Source organism: Delphinus delphis, chromosome 7, assembly GCF_949987515.2.
Source record: "Delphinus delphis chromosome 7, mDelDel1.2, whole genome shotgun sequence".
Classification (NCBI taxonomy): Eukaryota; Metazoa; Chordata; class Mammalia; order Artiodactyla; family Delphinidae; genus Delphinus; species Delphinus delphis.
In genome coordinates this window covers 4,433,059-4,446,249 of record NC_082689.1, presented here as the reverse complement: position 1 = coordinate 4,446,249, position 13,191 = coordinate 4,433,059, and the positions used below count along the sequence as shown (strand labels likewise).

Sequence of the window (13,191 nt, the reverse complement as noted above, 5' to 3'; positions counted from 1 at the left end):
TTATACACAAATATAAACTTCTGCTCTTCATTTATGTACAGATATTTCAAATTAGTGGAGGTCAAATGAATGTTTACCATTCCAAGGTCAATAATCAAGATTGTAGAAGTGTTATTCAAGAATATGGGTGGGCCTTTGGCCCTAGTATCTAGAAACACTGTCCTAGATACTCTATGAGAACACTCATGGCTGCCTTCTGGTAGACCAGTTGACTGGGGGGAAGCTAAGTTCTGGTGATCAGCTCTGCCTTTTCCCATTCTGGTGTGACTCCCCACATCTCCCCAGTCCAGAGAATTCTGAATAGGCCTTCCCTTGAAAAAGCATTTTGGCATACAGGACTGTCTCTTTAGGACTTGGTGGAATAGCACAACCAGGACTTCCAGGAAGTGGCAGCACTTTTTGAAAACCAAAACTTTCCTAGGCTAACGGAGTGTTTGGGGTGAACTGAGACTGAGCTTCTAGGGTCCAGTGGGTGAGTGTGGACAGTCAGTGGAGAATGATGACACTTTTATCTAATGTTGTGATTTTTGTTTATTAATAAGCATGTTCAAGTGTTGTGCTTTTCTAAATTTTAAGACGAAACTTTACTGACGTGGCTCTGTCTGGTCCATGTAGGACCAATAAAGTTACAGTTAGGATTTTGAAGGTGAGGAAACAGAGCACTTGAGAATGCAAGAGAGGGGAACGTAGGTATCCCTTGCTTCAGGCTTGCTGCCGCATCCCATCCGTGAGATATATATATATATATTTTTTTTTTTTCTTCTTTTTTTTTTTTTTTTTTTCCTGCGGTACACTGGCCTCTCACTGTTGTGGCCTCTCCCGCTGCGGAGCACAGGCTCCGGACGCGCAGTCTCAGCGGCCATGGCTCACGGACCCAGCCGCTCCGCGGCATGTGGGATCTTCCCAGACCGGGGAACGAACCCGCGTTCCCTGAATCGGCAGGCGGACTCCCAACCGCTGCGCCACCACGGAAGCCCCCATCCGTGATATATTTTATGCCCATCACAGATGCCTTGGGGTTTCCATTCTCCATGGGGTGGCATCAAAGTAAATTTGTTGGAACAGAGAATCTCTCTCTTCTCTACGTGTTTCTCTATGTTATGGGGACCTAAAGAAACAGTCTTCTGGCTAGTTTAGCCAAAGGGGACATTGATGGAAGGATCTGGGGCCTCTTGGGACAAGGGCAGGAACAAAGCTGGGTGTCTGCCAGCATCAGGGATGTGTCCAGGGGAGACGATGCCTTCAGGAACTTGCCGTTTCCTTGTACTCCTCTTGGATCCTGCTTTGTTCTCCTCTCTCTCTATTCTCTCGCTCTTTCTCTCTGAAGCTTCTTTCTTTGGAGCATCTGGTGAACAAAGGCTCCAACTACTTACAAGTTTGGGAGACTACAGTTCAGAACTGGAGACAGAAAGTACTCTCTCTCTGTCCCAGTTTCAGAATCTCTCAAGGAAGGACCGGCTGGTGCAGCCACCAAGGTCTCCATCCCTGAGCCACGGTCAGGGGTGGTCATGTTGTATGAATATCTGCGTGCTGGCCCAACAAAACACAGAGGAGCTGTGGGTGATAGCCACAGAGGCCCAGCCACAGAGGATGCTGGTTGGTCAAGCTTTCACCCTGAAATGCAGAACTGGGCCACACAGGTATCCCCAGAGGCTGGTCCATGTGTGTCTCCCTGGCAAGGGCACTGTTCCTGGAGCCTGTGCTGAGGCAGCGTGAAGCACCCCTAAGCACCTGGAGCTCAGTGTCATTGTACTGCTCCATCAACACCCTCCAGGGCTGGCAGAGCACGTAGTTCATCGTCTCCTATCAGGAAGGCTGCCTGGGTGATGTCACTCAGTCATCACCCTTCTCAATGCTCATGGCCTTCAAGAAGATGAACCAGCCAGTGCAGAGGGGCTGAGACAGGATGAAAAGCAGGGAAAAAACTGAAGGAGCCCACCATTTAAATTTCATAAACTGCTTATTCCTTAAATTTAGGAGTATTACTTAATATTCTTAGAATTAAATTAATACATTGAATATTACCTCATTAATTAAATTTATTATTATGACTTAATGACTATTTATTTCATGTTTGTCCTGAGTTGTTCTTGATATTTTCACACTGCGGGTGGGTAAAGTACTCCTGACCTAAAAAATCTAGTGCTTTAACCCATGCTCTTATACTCGAACGCAACAAACACGAACATTTTGAGACGATCTTCAACATCTTCACTCATTCCTGGTATTCTCTTTAGTCCATTCTGATTCAATGCAGTAATAACGCTAGGAAAGTTTATCCCAGAGAGGGACATCCTTTTATAGAAGGCTGAATATTTTCAAAAGGAAGAAATATTAAACCCCGTGTAGAAAACTAAACGCTTTCTCTTCCTAATTTTATTTTAGGGAAACGATCTTTTCAAGATGAAGACTGAACTCATATGACTCCTCACACTGAAACGGGGTGTTCACCAGCCCCTAGAGACCCAGCCAGACGAGATCCCGGGCCTCAGGCAGTGGTCGTAAGGGCAGCTGCAGGACAGAATGCTCACAGGTAGGCACTGTGGTTACAGGTGCCGGCAGGGAGTGCTCAGGGCATCAGAGAGAAGGGGAGGGAGCCCTTCTTTGGTGTCGGAGGCTCAAAGTCCCATTGCCATACACCTCCTGAGTCACCATGGACCCAAAGCAAAGGAGGAGATGCATCCTCCTGGGAATTTGGAACCAACAGGCTGCTCATCGAGAAGATGATGGGAAGCAAAGGCCAGAGAGAGATTTCCTTTGGAAACAGAAGTAGGGGCATGGCTATTGGAAATTGGGAGGATGTTTGGGAAAGGCTCGTCCTACTCCATTCCAACCTACCTGGGCAGACACCATGGTGACAGGTAAGGCCACAACAGCGGTGTCCAGCAGACCCCAGGACCGTGCAAAGATCTGTCTGCGCCCAAAACTGGGCAAACCCAATCCTTGTCCACGGCAGTATAGTTTCACTGAAGGGCTGTGCTTCGACTTTCAATACGACATGCAACTAATAAATGCGACTAGAAAGTCTGCAGAGTATTGGTTACAGGCCTATATATCTTATTTATAAGAAGAAACCAATATGAAAAACACCCTGAGTACTTACGGGAACCAACTTTAGATCCTGTAAGATATCATCCAAGTAATGAAACTCGGTTAATTCCAATTCAACCATCTCATTCTTCAGCTCCAGGATGCGACCCATCACCCCGTCCAGGAGTTTTCGGATCAGTATGCGTTTCTGTGGATGGACCATCTGGTCATAGACGTTCTCCAGGTTTCTAAAGATCTGCACATATTTTATGTAGAAGGTGGCTAACATCTGGAAGATGAAAACTTGATTTCTTTGTGGTTCCATCATCTTCTCAGATTCTTTATCAAGCAAAGAACTGAGGGCTTCCTGGGTCTGATGCCACATCTTATTATACATTCTGAGGGACGACAGGGTCAACAATACAAGAAGAAAAAATTACTCTGCAAGGCATACATATTGGGCATCTGGTATAACAAAATGTAACACACCGTAAATGTGCGCTAAGGACACTGTGCATGGCTGCAAGGCTCTTTGGACCACTTATGTCCTGTTTTGTTATGCGTGTGATTTTTGGATACGACCACGGCTCTTATCATCAAATAAATAGTTTAAAAAGCCTTTTGCCTAAATGATATAAAGTGATTCCTCACTATACCGGTAAAGCCAGTATTATTATACCCATTTAAAAGATGAGGAAGTTGATAACCAGAATAGTTACCTGATCTGTCCATATACATAGCTGGTGGAGTACGAATTGGAACAAATACTTTGGAAAATACCTTGTAAAGTTGAACATGGGCATAACTACGAATGAACAATTATACCCTGGAGAGACTCTTGTAAATCTGCATTAAGAATGACCACAGCAGCATTTCTTGATAAAAGCAAAGACCTGGAGATATTCCAAACGTCCATCAATAAGAGAATGGATAAATAATTGTAGCATAGTCTCCAACAGACAAACACACAGCAGTGTGAAATGAACGACGTACAGCTCTAAGCAACACCTACACACCTCGGAACCATAACACTGACCGTAGGAAGTAAGGTGCAGACTGTGGCTGGGGAGGCTGGCTCCCCGCTCTTGTTTGAGCCGCTCAGTGGAGGGTGCAGCCGGGAGCCCGGGGAGTGGGAGAGTGAGATAGGGATGTATCCTCTCTTGCGGCCCCCCAGTGAGTCAACAAACGATCCTCCTCCTAGCAAAGCCTTAGGGTGGTGACAGCCCTGCCACCCCCAGGACACCACCCCATCCTTGTTGGTTTGGTTTCCCGAGATTCAGCTCACAGCTTTGTCACCGGTCCCTTTATTAGCCACCCTGCTGAGTATGCCCTCTTTCCTGCTGGGACTCTGACCAATACACTCATGGCAGAGATTTTTATTTTCTTTCAAAATTTGGCTGATTTTTGGCTCCTATTTTATTTCCAAGACCCAGTTCTGAAAAGCTAACCGGAAGTTCACTGTGTCTGGGAAGGGGCTTCTTAACCAGTGGGCTTAACCGGGGGTGATGGGGTGGGTAGAATCCTGGCCATCTCCCTGGGTTGAGGGTGAAACCCGCCAATGCCCGTCTCTGTCTGTAGGGTCTTCCCAGGATGCACTGGCGAGGGCGGCTCCAACCTCCAGCCTGAGAAGCAAGCGGGTTCAGGGGGCTGCGGGCTCTCACTGCCTTCCTGCTGTCAGCCCGGCCTCCCGTTCCCATGCCCACCTGTGTCCTGCATCCTGTGTCCAGGCTGCTGCACCGGCCTCTTCCGCCAGGATGGGAGCAGCTTAGCACCTGCTCTCTGCTGATCTCCAACCAGTGCCCCCCACCTCTGAAAGACCTTCCCAGGGTTCTGCTGGCCTGCAGGCCATGCTCTCTACCCCACCTCTCCCCTCTCATCCAAGCCTGCTTTCCCTCTTACATTTTCCTGATGTCTCTTGTCAAATGCTCAAATGTTCTCTTGGCCCTCGTGTGTTTACAGCCTTTTAAATCCCTTACTGCCATTTCGGAGGCCATTTGGAGATAAATATGCTGGTCAATCCACCTTGTTTCACTGGGGATCCCTCATCTCCTTCCTGAGGTCATTCCCAGGCATTCCCTCTGGCCCTCTGCTCCACTATCTGCCCTTCCTCAAGCATGCTCCCCACTTTCCCGTGGGTAAGAAAGTGTGAACATCTTGCGCTGAAACTGACCACCTGCCATGTTCCATGCTGCGTGTCATCCTCGAAGCACCCCTGGGGAAGCCTCCCGCCGCTCCACTGGAGTGGGAGGGAGGTGATGCCCCTCAGAGGCGGGGTCAGCGTCTGAACCCGGGTCTACACGATTCTGAGCTGAAACCACGATTCACACCACACTGCCACCTCCACCTCTCCCCAGAATAAAAGAGCCCCTGCCACCGCCCTGAGACACACAGCCAGAATGTGTGCCACGACGACAAGTAAGAAATGAGAGACTTCTGCGCCCACTTTCCCGGCTGCTACCGAGACAGTATCTTTCCACGTGCTACCGGTCACCTGCAATTTCTCTTCCTTTAATTGTTCACCCATTTGTTTTACCTGTTGTTATGTGGGATTGTTTTTCTGCTAAACTGTGGGGCTTCTTTATGTATTCTGAGTTTATGTGTTCCACAGCTTGCCTTCTGGCTGAAAAGCTGGTTTCCCACTACGACCCAGAATGGGCTGCGGCCCTTCCCTCTGCCTCTGACCCAGCTGGGAAGGGCGGTCCTGCCCAGGATTCCATGGGAGTCCAGCTCCAGTCCTCCTGGAGGGTCTGATCCCAGGCCTTTCAGGAGCTGAAATCCCAGAGTGCACTGCCCACCCCTGTGCCAGAACCCACTCGGCCTCCTGGTCTGGCCTGCTCACTGCCCTGGGTTTCCACTCTGCTCCTGGCGCAGAGATTTTCAACTTGGATTAAAAAAACAAACAAACAAACAGGTTTTTTATTTTCAATTTTAAATATTTTAGTTTTATTTTATAATTTAATATTATACTATTAAATATACACTAATATATATAAATATATATATTAAATATATATAATAAAAAATAAAAATGTATAAATATAAACTAATATACTAATATTAGTATATTATAAATATAAATTTAAAATATAAATAAAAATATTAAAAAATAAAAGTTTTAGATAAAAAATGAAAATAATCCTTAAAAATATTTTTCTTTTTTTATAATTTGATTTTTGTTTTATTGATCAAAATTCTAAATTAAAAATAATTAACATTTACTAAGTAGATGTCATACACTAGGTTATTTAAATATGGAAAGCCACTTAGCTATACTCTGAACATTTTTCAAAATTAAGTACTATGTTGTCACTTCATTTTTTGTGCTGGACTCTACTGAGCTACCTCTGCTCTCTAAATAAATCACCTTAAATTCCAAAGAAACATTTCCTTTGTTAATTCTGAGTACTTGGAATAATTTAAGAACAAGGCAACATCCTTAATTTTAGAGAAAGATAAATATGGGAATCACAGTATTAACAAAACCTCAGTTCGCTGGACTTTTGTTTAATTTCTAAACCTACTGACATGTTAGTGCTCATAAAACAAGAAAGGAACTTAAATCTGTTACTGTTTCTATACTAACTTCTATACTTAAAAAAATTATTTTATTCGAGTATAGTTGATATACAATGTTGTATTAATTTCTGCTGTTTCTATCATTTTTATGTGCTTAGAGCAGAGGTGGGAGATTTTTATCTTCCTGGCCCAAAGTGAAAAGCTTCTCTTGATGTGAAAAGTCTTTAGGGTTCTGGTGATGATGACGGGTAATAGCTCACATTTACATCATATCAGTCACTGTTCTAAGTACTTTACATATATTAACTCATGTAATTCTCAAAACCCTATGAGGTGGGTATTATTATTACTCCAGTTTACTGATGAGGAAACCAAGGCACAGAGAAGTTACTGCCCGAAGTTGTGTGATTTGAACACAGGATTTACACCCAGGCAGCCAGGCTCCAGAGTACAGGCTCTGAACCTTTATTGCCTCTAGTTTGTCAGGACAAATCCCAGGGCAGAGGAGTGCTGGACACCACAAGGAAACCAAGATTCATAGCTAAAAACGAAACTCTTCCTCCCTCCCAGCACCCCACTGAGGCTGGATGCTAAATATTGTCCCTGGCACTCCATCCCTCGGTTCAAGTACCAGATTCTCCAAACTTGGCAATATTTTAAAAATACTGCTAGTGAAAGAGCACTCTGATAGACAACTTCATTATAACAGAGAAAAGTTACTACCAAAAGTTAGAATTCCAGGGCTTCCCTGGTGGCGCAGTGGTTGAGAGTCCGCCTGCCGACGCAGGGGACGCGGGTTCGTGCCCCAGTCCGGGAGGATCCCACATGCCGCGGAGCGGCTGGGCCCGTGAGCCATGGCCGCTGAGCCTGCGCGTCCGGAGCCTGTGCTCCGCAACGGGAGAGGCCACAACAGTGAGAGGCCCGCGTACCGCAAAAAAAAAAAAAAAAAAGTTAGAATTCTACTTAGCCCAGGACCTCTCACTCGCTGCATGATAAATGGGTACAAAGAAGCTGAGCAGGTTCTTAGTTTACCAAAGCCCAGACTTCCAGCATCTGAGAGGGGGCCGGGGACCCAAGGCGTTCACTGACCTGACAGGTGACGCAGGCCCCACGTGCCACCAGGCTCGACACATGTTCCCATAAAACAGAAAATCCACTCGTTTTGTAGAATAAATAGGGCTCAGGGCCTAGACGTGGCAGGACGACGTTACAGAAGAAAATTACAGGCTAATTTTGTTTGGAACTCGGATCTGAAATTCCACTCAGCAAACAAAACACAGCGCCAGATCAAAAGCATTGTTCCCTCTGACCAAGGTGGGGGGGGGGGTCACCCGGGAAATTCACAAGAGTCAGGAAAGCTGGACAAAATACCGCACAGGACAGTAAAAACTGTGGATTATTTTCACAGATGCCAAGAAGATGCTCAATAAATTTAATTTATGGCATATGCCTGATTAAGAATACTGTCCACACACCCCAAAGAGGCTGATGACGACCTCTTCAAAATGCTGAAAACCAGAGACCATAAATATTTTCAGTAGAGAAACACCAGAAAGCTAAAAAATACAAGTACAAAAAGGATGAAACAGATGGAAAAGGGATCAATACAAAAGATTAAAAAAACTGCTTGTAATGACACCACTGCAAAATCCAAGGAAATCAGTAAGAAGTCAATTAATACAGCAGAGTTGCAAGACATAGATAAAAGCCCCCAAAACTAAATGCAGAGAAAAAATACGAAAAACAAAACCCCATTCGCAGTGCTGATCAAGAATATTAAACATTCAAGAATACATATGGCTAGAGCCACACAAGACGTAGCTGAAGAAAATTCTGGAATGCTAGCTGCAGAGGACTGGAACAGGCAGAAGGCGGTCTCTGTTCCTGCCTGGAGAGACCAGATAGAAAGAAAGCAGATTCTTGAGACTGACAGGCAGATTTAATATGACCAAGAATTTGGTAATAATATCCAGGAGACTCTGGAAATAAATCTAGTGATAATTTCTATATGTAGGGGTGGAGTTGATAATAAAAGATAGAGGGTATTTATCAGACTTCAAAGCATTTAACGCACCAGCAAGCATTCAGGTGTGTTATGCCACCCATGGAGGCTGCTTCCATAGGGTGCAGGGGGGTGACTTGAATCCCATAAGGACCCACACCAGTCATTAGCGAGGGATCTTGGGAAAAGGAGGCTTCCACCAGGGGAAACAAAAGCCAAATGAATGGATGGGACACACCTAGAATTTAAGACTTTGCTTTGGGGCAGATCCAGCCTGGGGAAGCCTTGTTGCCCTAGTGTCGTGCACTCCTGGGCTTCTACCCAGGGTTAAAGAGGCAGGAATCCCTCCAGAGCCAGGGCAGAGCTGACTCCTAACTGGAACCTTTGGCCAAAGACCATCCTGGTGGCTTGATCCTTCCAAGTCCTGACATTCGGGCTGCAGCCTCTTTCTTCCTCACCTGCTGTCTTTCGGAGGACCCTTGTTGGACAGACCAGGCAAGCTTGTTGGTCGATGGGGAGATATTAAGTAGCCGCGTGCGCATGCAACCCTGCATCTGCTACCCTCTCCCCTGGAGACTGGCTTCAGCTTTCCAGTTTCCCCGCTGCCTTGCTGCCCCTCCACGTGTGTCCACTGGTTACAACCCTATCGCTCAGCCAGTGCAGCCTCCATGTCCCTCGAAGCCTCAGTCCAGCCTGAGCCCCACCCTGCCTCAAAGCCACGGTCTCAGCATCCTTCTGCTGAGCCAGTGCCCACGAAGATGATCTGAGACACGGAATGTGGCAAGATGATGTTTCAATAGGACCATTATGGAGATGTAACTCACATACCATAAACTCACCCTCTTAAAGTGCACAGTTCAGTGGGTTTTTTTTTTTTTAGCATATGCACAGAGTTGTGCAACCTTCACCTTTCTCTGATTTCAGTACATTTTCATCACTCTAAAGAGAAACCCTACACCCGCTAGCAGTCACTCCCTATTTGCCCTTATCCGCCTTCCTCCCAGCCCCTGGCAACCACTCATCTAATTTGTCTCTATTTATTTGCCTATTCTTGACATTTCACATAAGTGGAATCATAGAACAGGTGGCCCTTTGTGACTGGATCCTTTCACTCAGTATAACTTTTCCAAAGCCCACTGTGTTGTGGTGTGTATCACTATCTCATTTCTTTTTATTGCCTAATAATGTTCCATTGCATGTATATACCACATTTTGTTTATCTGCTCATCAGTCGATGGACACATGGGGTGTTTCTGCCTTTGGGCTCTTGTAAATGATGCTGCTTTGAGCATTCCAATACACGTTTTTGTGTGGACCTATGTTTTTATTTCTCTGGCGTATGGCAAGGTGGTGTTTAAAGCTGTAAGTGCTCCAAGCTTAAAATCAGAACCCGTCTCTTGAGGTAGTCGGTCTCAGGAGGGTCACTTAACCTTGTACCTTCACTTCCTCAAGTGGCAAATCTGGATAATGACACCTACCCTGGACACCCCACAGGATTACTGAGGAATGGGATAACAGACGTTAAAGTGTTCTTGAAATTTTAAACGTGCCTTATAAAGAGAAGGTAGTATTTTATCCTTGAGACCACTTAGAATTTTTTTAAAGTACGTGATTGGTTTCAGACTTCAGCACATGACCTAGAAATGTTACAGATATTGAAGTTAGAAGGACTGTGGGCGCAGAAGACTGAATATGACAGTTGAAAAAGACCAGATTGTTATTTCTACAGCTTGGCAGTTTTCCTATAACTGGGGGATGGAGGGTTGATGCATAAATGGGCGGAGGGGGAAAAAAAGACTTAAATATTCAGACATAAACATGTACTTCGATACAAAATCTTGCAAAATGGGAATTCTCAAGTTATTTTATATATGATAAACCTTCAAATTCTTCCAATACTATCTAGGTGTTTGTACTGTTTCTGGAATATTCCTTGGCATTCTTGCTCTAAGGGAGGCCTGGCTCTCCCCTCAGAACACAGCCTCTCCTGCAGCCGTCTCTCCGTCCCAGAGCCCTCGGACCACAGCACGGAGTGGGGCCAGATCCTGGCTCCTAAGCCCACCTCCAGACCATTCTTCCTCCCACCCCCGACACTCCCTGGTTTGCAACCTCATTTCGTCAGAGGGTATCACCCTCGGGCCCTCAGCATCACCACCATCTACCATCTACATCATCTTTCCAGGCCCCACCAGGACATCTACCCACCGAACAGCATCTTTATCAAACAGCCTCTACCCTGCCTCATCTTCCCGCCATAAACCACCTGAGCTCCTCTCTGTGTCTGCTGGGGCCCGTGCCCCCACTAGCAAGGACGTCACCCCACTTCTCCTTCCTCCTCCCATGTCATCTCGCTTCATTTATACTGGCCATTCCCTTCAGCAAACAAATAGGCTATTGTTTCCTATCTTAAAAAATTCTTTCTCTGGACCCCATTTCCCTTGCCACCAGCTACAGCGAAATGCCTTTAAAAAGCCAGTGCTGTGCTGTCTATGATTTCTCTCCTCTTCCTCTCTCCTACATTCATTCCAGTCCATCTTTCCACTCCATCACCCCCGAAGGTCAAGGTCACCGCTGGACTCCACACTGCTAAATCCATGGTCAATTCTCAGCTCTCGTCGGGCTTGTCTTGCAGCATTTGACAGAGTCTGTTACTCCCTCCTCCAAGAAACTCTACTTTTTCTCCTGGCTTCCAAGGCACCAAAACCTTGTTTCCTTCTCAATGATCACTCCTTTGGTTCCTTCGCTGGTCTCTCCTCCTCCATCTCTTGCCATCGGATGACCAAGTCTTAGTCCTTGGACCTGTTCTCTCTTCTGTCTACACTCATCCCATGTCTCATAAAGACTGTCTATGCCAACAACTGTCGAATTTATATTTCATACACAGGCCTCTCATCTGAATTCAACTGTCTACTTGTGTCCACTTGACGTCCAACAGGCACTTCAAACTCAACACGTCCAGAGCTGAACTCCTGATCTCCCCCACCCGCAAAGCCCGGCAAGCCCTTAGCCCCGCTGCTCTTATTTCCTGGCCTGGAAAACAGGGTTACTGAGAGCTGGAATGCAGGTTGGAGCTGCAGTGCCTGGTTGACACCGTGTCCTTGCTGTGAATGAACTACTTAGCTTCTTTGTGCCTAAGTCCTCATCTGTAAGATGGAAATAATATTAAAGGCTCTTACGCTACAGGGGAGTCATGAGTTACTGTTCAAGCACTCAGACTGTGCCTGCAGGGTCAGCACTATAATAGCTGTTTGAGATGACCATTATGAAGTAACTGCTGGGCTGGTGCTGTGTAAACGGCACAGTGCTGGGTGAATACTCTTTGGTGCCACTGCCACCTGACTGGCGTTTCTTGGTGAAAAGCAACGTGGTACAATAAAGCTTCCTCAAGATCTTTCTTAAACATCGGGACCTGGGTGTTTTCACAAAGCACCGTATGTTACTGGGTTAGATTAACAAAAAGGCAGGCAATGAACTGAACATAGACACGGCTTCCTCAAAAATACATCCACAAGGGCTTAGTGGGCATAAGCATTGGGCCTGGAGGAGCTCATCTCTATGTGGGGCAGGGATAGATAGCACCAGGGGAGTTGGCAGGTCTAAGTGTATGGCATTCCCTGTCCACAGAAGCTGATGCTCTCTGCTGAGGTGTATGTTTACTTGCTAAAACTGCAAAAAGAAGAGGTGGGGGAGGAAAGAAATGGAAAAGAAGCACAGCAGGCTATCTTTTTGTCGGAGAAGCCCACCCCATGGCTATGGCTGGGCGGCCCATCACTTACGCGTTCGACATGCTGGCTACTTTCCCTCTTTCCCTCGCCCGCTGGGAAGCTCTTCTGTTGTCCTCTGAAGGGCGGCTGGCTGCAGGGGTCGGGACACAGCCAGAGGGCGTTGGGGTAAGCTCCTTCTGGAGGGAGGGACTAGGGTTGGGGATATCTTTTCAGTTCGGGAAGGGAAAGGCGATTGGCAGGGAGGCGCGCAGCCGCCGAGAGTGGGATTCGAGCCTTCTCGTCTGGACCCCCAGGCGCCGGAACCTTACTGTGGCCCGGCAGTGAGAAGGCGCGAGGCGGAACCTAGCTACGGACGCTACGCCTGAGCAGCGCGGGTCCGCTCCGCCGGCGCGCTCCCGCCCCCTTCGCGCTAGGCGCCTGCGCCGCCTCCTGCTGTTTCCCTGGCAACCGCGCCTGCCGAAGGCCGGCGATCCTCGCAGGAACCACGCGTAGTACCCGCCTCCCGGAGGACCCGCCCAGCGTTCCGCGGGATTGGCCCCGGGTCCTGTCCGCTCGCTCGTTGTCCTCCAAGCCGTTGTTCCGCTTTCCCGTTTGCCCATTTTCATCCACCTTCAGATATGTAGCCTTGGGCGAGGTCCTTAATGATGGTAGCCCCAGTCTTCCCATCTGTAAAGTGGGGTAACAGTCATTCGTTCCTTCGAAACCTTACTGGGTATCTACTCTGGGCTAGCGCAGACTTAGGTTCTGGAGATGCAGGGCAGATGCAGATGCTGCCCTTCTGAGGCTAAATGAAAATGAAATACGGCGACAGTGCGTTGTAAATGCAAGATGCCGTGTGGATGTTATTAGCAAGTCACTGTGTTTGTGTGCATTGTTCTTCTTTCATCATCTTTGGTAACTGTTGAGGTTTATTTGCAA

The 13,191-nt window shown here is 47.0% G+C and overlaps 1 protein-coding gene across 1 annotated transcript in view; it reads right to left on the bottom strand.

The window, feature by feature from the left end:
- The window catches only part of IQCA1 (IQ motif containing with AAA domain 1), a 167,562-nt gene extending 155,033 nt beyond the window's left edge, over positions 1 to 12,529 (bottom strand). Inside the window, exons 1-2 of the mRNA XM_060015464.1 lie at positions 12,325 to 12,529; positions 3,104 to 3,428 (exon numbers count right to left, since the gene is read on the bottom strand). Coding sequence (XP_059871447.1) covers positions 3,104 to 3,428; positions 12,325 to 12,335 — 336 coding nt within the window. The 5' untranslated portion in view covers positions 12,336 to 12,529. The remainder of the gene's footprint in view (positions 1 to 3,103; positions 3,429 to 12,324) is intronic.
- Between the last annotated feature and the right edge of the window lie 662 nt (positions 12,530 to 13,191).